The following is a 6,584-nucleotide window of genomic DNA, read 5'->3' as shown; positions in this document are numbered from 1 at the left end:
GACAAATTAGCAAAAATAAATCAATAAAATAAAAAAATCAATAAAAATAATAGTTCATATAAGCTAAAGTAAGGGGGAAAAAGTGGTTATTTTAAGCCTAGCATATTATTTTCTACTAAGCAATACTTCCCATGAAAAACTGTACGTGCGTTTGCTGATTTGGTTAAATGTGTTTCAGGGCAAAATAAAAAGTCATCATTCTCAGAATAACCACTCCAACACACCGGAAACAGTCTGAGCATGTTTTAATGGTTTTGCTATGTAGTTTCACAAATAATGTTTGTTATGGAAAAGCAGAACACAATAAGGATGTATTACAGAAATGTGTTATAGTCGGCTTACATAGGTTAACATCACAAGTTTAATTTCAGCACCTCCAGTTGTTTGAATTCACAAAAAAAAAAAAGACAGTAAAGAAAATAGCGACATCATTTCAACAAGCCATATTCTTAGTGTATAACAAACTAATGTTTTTGAATTTGAAAGATTTTAATACAGCAAAATGTTGATTAAATTGAAGTGGCTTGGGTTTGATATATTGAAATCAAAAACTGATTTCAGTAACAAAGCTTTAATGCCTAAATGAGTATATAATCATCCTCCTGGAAATTTATCCACATGCCTTTTCTTCAATAGCTTACTCTCAGATGAAAAGACTAAAATATTATTTCACATTGTTGTCCTGAGGCTTCACGTTAAATTAGATACTGTTACAAACACATTTTGTCGATTTGCCATTGCCTGAGTTAGAAATCTATTAAAATCCATTAAAATAATTTATGCATTAGGCCTACTCTGTCCATGCAGATTTATTATGCATGAAACTGAGAATGTATGACTGTTGAACAACAAAGACATAAAAGAATTATGCTACTCACAAATCAACAAAATTAGATTAGGACGATTTATGTACTGAATGGCTTAGGCAAACCCAAGAAAACTATTTATCGTATTTATATTATCTATAGGTTACATATAAATGCATTTCTACATATTATATATAACAATTGAATTTATTGTATATTTTACATGTCCACTTTAGACATAAACACATGTTCAGTAAATAACTCTTTCCAACAAAATACACACCAGTCTCCTCTCAGAGATTTCTGCATAAAATAAGGCAACGTGGAGTTTGACTCTTGCACTAACAAGGGCTATTTTCGCTAAATCGTATCCGTATAACTGGTTTCACGGTTAGTGATTTGTGCATTCACAATATAATAACTATGGTTATTTTGGAATGAATTTTATAAAATATTTTTTACAATTTCTTTTTTATATCAAACATAAAAAATATGCAATGCTGAATTAATGGCTACCTATGATTGAAGGATATACAGATTTGGAAAAATAGATTCTCAGAGGGTTAACATTCAGAGAAACACACAAATTCTTACAGCGAATAATTCACTGTAACGTGGAAAAACACTGGCAGTTTATATTTTTTCATTTTACACCAGCTGTGCCTTTGTGTTCAAAATCAGTGTCAATAACATTTAGAATAAATACATTCGGTGAGTTTACCTCCACCTGAGAGCTGTAAATATCAAAGGCAAATTCTCTAAAATTATAACAGTTTACAATCAGTTCAAATCCCTTTTGATGTATTTACATTTGCATTAGTGTATCATAAATATGCAAAGACATTTTGAATTGTATGGCTGAGATTGCACTGTTTTCAGAATAAACACCATACTACGCATGTTGGAGTTTTAAGTAAATGCCGTTATATTTAAAATTCATTTCAATGTGGAGTGAAATGCATCAAGCAAAAGCTTTGAATTGGGTGAATATTTTTACAACACTCAAAATCAGTTCATAAAAATATTGTCCATGTACATTATAGCAACCGATCCCATCATGTAGTTTAGGAGTGAACAGTGGTATAATAAACCAAAGTGGTTTTGAACACGTAACAGAGCCATGATGCAAAATACACACAATAATATAATGCATAGTGGATTGCTGAGGGCAACTATGCGAAGTGCTAAGTTTTCAAATCTCATGAACCTCTAACTATGACAAATCATTCAAGTTAACATGAAATGGTTTTGAAACCCATTTTACTTCTATAATACCATATATTTCTGAGTAAAACAGCATAAAAATTGAGCATATATTCAACGGGAACTGATTGGATTGTGAAAAGTGGACTTTCTATAACTATATAGTAGACCTGAATGAAAACACAATAGGTGTGTCCCAGTTTGTGTACTTGAGCACAATGGCATTTTGTAGTATAATAGTGTGAGTAGTGTGTTCACACTGAAAATTCCAAATAGAAAAAGTACACTTTAAATACCCGGTTGATGCACTTAATTGACTGAAGAGGGGCTATCATTACAAAATAACCTTATAAAATTCATACACTACACGGTTGAGTGCATAGTGCATAAGTATAAGTGCATAGTGTATAGTGCGTCATTTGGGACACAGCTAATGCCTAAATAGCTATTTCGCTATTGGCTAACATGTAGCCAAAAGGAAAAGTTGTACCAGAGATGGAGAACTTTTTTAGTTGGAAATTTTGCAGAAAAGTATATTAAAGTAAACAGGATCCATTTGAATTTTATGTTAACTTTAAAGACATTAAAACAGTTATTTTAAGTGTAAAAAGAAAAATTTTTGGTGTCACCTCATCAAAGTACACAATCTGAAACGTGACTTTTACAACACGTTTCAAACTGCACACTTAAAGTTCACAGCGCACAGAGCCTTTTCAGACCTCACCTCTGAAACGACACCTTCTTGCCTCTGATTAAAAGTCAAAATCATTTGTATAAATTTTAATTCTCTTATTCTGAGAGGGACAAAAGCTCTTCTTTTAGGGCTTGGCATGAGCTGTTGACAGTCTAGTGTTTAGGATATTGTTTTTGCTCTGCCTTCTCTGCCCTATTGTCTCTGGACCACTATATGCTAGTAAGATGGCATTAAGACAGTTGAATCCACATAACCGTTTCCCATCACCCTCATGCCTTCCTGTGGCATTGGACTGTACGATTGGTGGACTGCAGGTTTGCAGGGGTGAGGTGGTTGCTGGCTTGTGCATTGATCAGCCTGGCTGTCCAAGTCCTGGCTGTAATTGTCCACACACTGATGGGACGTTTCCCTTTGCAGAAACAAAATATTGTTTGACGTCACTTCTTTGACCTTACTGTAGTCCTCCCCGGTGCAATCAGACCCTTCAAGCTCACGGTTTGGGTCTGAAAGCGGCCTAAGCAGTAGCATATTTTCCGGGTTGACCCTTTGCACCTCTACGTATCCCAAGGAACGTGACGGAGGCACGCCGTGAGCAGGAGTGTCAGAGCCATCCAGATTGAACTGGTTGTAGCTTTGGGAATGTGAGCAGGCCAGCTTGCTGAAATGGCCCTCCTGTGGCGGGATGTCCTGATGGTGAAGCTGGTGGTAGTTGCTTGCCGTTGCATGTGGCGACAAATGGCTGAGGATCTCTGGGACGCTGTGGTAGGCCGGTTTCGCACCTCCTACTTGGTAGTGGTGGTAAGGTTGAGTTTCGGGAGACAAACACACAATTGGCCAGGTCTTGACGCGTCCATCAACGGACTCCGGTGAACTGGGTTCAGGGCCCTGGCTCTCACTGCTTTCAGTTGAAGCCCAGCTTGTTTCTCCATGCTGGCTGTACTGATGTTGGTCACTTCCGCTTCCTTCCCGTCCCTCAATGCACTTCTCCAAAAGCAGGGTGCGACTGTCGCAGCTGCCCCGGCCGGAGTCGCAGTCCGACGGGCTTTTGGACTTTATGCAGTCCTCTGATAGATCTTTACCATCCAGTACCAGCTCTTGCTGCTCATTGTCGTACACCTCAAGGTACTCCACCAGTAAGTCATCATAATCGGTGGTTGGAGGGAAACCTTGGATCACCAGAGAATTGAAAATTTCCTCTGATTTCCCACTCTGTAAAGAAAACAAAAAAAATTGAAATAACTGCCTAAAAATGCAATTCAAAATATAGCGGCGAGCAGCAATTATCAGGGTTTAAGTGCTTTAAGGCCTTTAAGCACATGCATAAAAAGGTATTAGGTTTTATTTAGCAAGCCTGTAACCATCTCAATCATAGATGGAAAAGACCATTTACAGGCAATACAGGCAATATATTTATGATAGGAACTATATGGTTTTTACACCTTTTTAACAGTTATAGCCCTCTAGGGCTATGAGTCAAACAGGCCCAGCGAATTTCATTTCATACCTTGTCTGATAGCTGCTCAAATTTCATTGGCCGATGGCGGACATGTTTTTTTGACATACGTCAATGTCCTCATAGACAATCATGGCACCTCGGACAAAGACACTGCATGCCAATGTTCAAGTCAATCAGACTAACGGTGAAGTAGTTATAGCCATTTTCGTGTTTTTTTCTAGTTATAGCGCCACCAAGTGGCCAGTCGCCGTGTCCGTTTACACGCGACCACAGAATGAGGTGTGCTGAGATGGGTAAAAATATCTAATTCTGTTTACAAGTTAGAGCCATTTTAGAAAAAGTGGCTCCACCCACTTCAAACGTTTTGGCAGCCCTTAGGGACCCTGAATTGAAATTTCAGCTTTTTTGATAATTATTGACAATCAGACTCCAGAGAATCTTGCCGCACTGGTTTGGTTCCAATCGGGCCAAAAAACTAGGACTAGTTCGCAAAAGTAGGTTTTTCAAAAAATCCAAAATACCCATAAATTTCACCAGCCCTCAAAGTTTCAAGCCTCTATGACTTACGGTTTGGTCTGCCGATCACTTTTAGGGGAGAATCCTGATCCTTGGAAATTTTAACAATTTTAACTACGCATTTGAACCCCTAATAATGTCGAAGATATCAAAACCTTTATTTCCTCAGCACATGCCTCCCAATTAATGAACCTGGCATTTTAAGGGGTATAAAGATTATTATAATTTGTCTTCTGAAGCATTATGGATCTTTGGGGAAAAAAGTTTTTCTTGAATTTGGCTTGCTTAGTTGGGATTTAAAAGACAATTAATATTCAGTAATATTATTGATTCAACTGCACTGACACTGAAAACAAAATTTAAACTGAATTGAGCTGGATGAGCTTTGTAACATCAACACTTATTGAACTGAATTGAATCAACATTGAACTGAATAATGACACTATTGCCTTCTGTGGAGCTGCTTCACTAAACTGAACCTGTTTCATAATAGATGAAATTTGCAACATAGACACTGTTATTGAACTGAATGAATCAACGCTGAACTAACTTGAGATGAATATTGACACTATTGACATCTGTAGAGCTGCTTTACAGCTAAAGTTGAATTTGTTTCATAACTGAAGAATTCTGCAACATTAACATGCTATTTTCCTGTTTATTAGTGTGAAGCTGCTTTGACACAATCTCTATTGTACAAAGCACTATATAAATAAATGTCACTTGACTTAATTAACTTTCAATGGTTGCATTTTAACACAAGTGCCATCAATCTTTGCTGTCTGGCGTTACAACAAACACATTCAATCTAACTTAAAGAGTCTATCTTTAAAGCTAACTTGAAAATTTTCAAGGATGATTTGAAAACAGGCCCTTCTGAGGTGCATGAGTGACCTTTTTATTACCTTGAGCAGCTGTTTGTCGAATCCTTTGATTTTCGGTCCAGGAACGGGAGGCAGCAAACAAAGCCTCACACTAAACACAAATATATTTGGAGAAAAAAAACAAAAACATAATGAGATTCTAAAAGTTGATACTGAATTCAACATTTTGCACAAAACTGTTTTTCAAAGGTTAAATAAACCGCTTCAGTTCTTTCAGTGGATAAAAAGTACTTATTTGGATGATTTATTTAGATAATTATTATATTTTCCTAAGGTGTTTGCTAAGGAGTTAATTTGTCATCATTTCATTGTTAATGCATGGTTAAGAACAATGTCTATCAACAAATGTTTTTCATGATCATAATATAAGCACTATGGATACTGAAAAACTACTTATCTAGAGTACGGAACAAAAGCTTCCACGTGTCCCGACAGGATTAAGAGATTAATTTTGGATCCCGTTTGTCCTTGTACTATTGAGAATGTCTCACATTATTTGACAATGTAATTAGTCTATCTTTGTCTATTTAAATCCGTGCTGAGAGAAACTGGCCTAAAAACATTTGAGGGTGAAGTGAGGTACTGCAAAATCTGGATCAATCCTCTAATGGCAATTTAATCCTACATAATGAGTATTTGTCAGCAAAAACAATGAGGCAAATGATGTATAGATATGGTCTGAGCAAATTTGATTTCAATCACACTGATAGATATGACTTTACATTTTCCAGTGCTGATATAAAAACAGAATAAAATGCAAAACTAAACAGATGAGATACCAACCAGCGATATAATGTTAAAATATATCTGAAAACAAAAACATTACATTTAAAAAAAAACAACAACAACAACTAATAATTCACAACATCTTTTTCTGTAATTAATCGCGATTAAAAACATTGGAGTTTTTAATATTTTTTTATTGTAATAATTTTATAGTTACTCTCCAAATTAATGTAGAAACAACTTAAAGACAGTATATTTTAATTTTTTGTTTAATGGCGTATTTTTTATGAATGAAGACC

General features: G+C 35.9%; 1 protein-coding gene across 2 annotated transcripts in view; it reads right to left on the bottom strand.

Annotated features, from left to right (window-relative positions):
- Nucleotides 1-228: 228 nt before the first annotated feature.
- LOC127503857 (prolactin receptor-like) overlaps nt 229-6,584 on the bottom strand; it is a 30,934-nt gene continuing 24,578 nt past the window's right edge. For both annotated transcript variants that reach the window (XM_051878027.1, XM_051878028.1), the window contains exons 8-9: nt 5,581-5,650; nt 229-3,912 (exon numbers count right to left, since the gene is read on the bottom strand). In XM_051878027.1, the coding sequence (XP_051733987.1) occupies nt 2,920-3,912; nt 5,581-5,650 (1,063 nt within the window). In that variant the 3' untranslated portion in view covers nt 229-2,919. The remainder of the gene's footprint in view (nt 3,913-5,580; nt 5,651-6,584) is intronic.

This window comes from Ctenopharyngodon idella, chromosome 21 (assembly GCF_019924925.1).
Source record: "Ctenopharyngodon idella isolate HZGC_01 chromosome 21, HZGC01, whole genome shotgun sequence".
Lineage (NCBI taxonomy): Eukaryota > Metazoa > Chordata > Actinopteri > Cypriniformes > Xenocyprididae > Ctenopharyngodon > Ctenopharyngodon idella.
The sequence above is the reverse complement of the archived record's forward strand: the minus strand, read 5'-3'. Positions and strand labels throughout refer to the sequence as shown.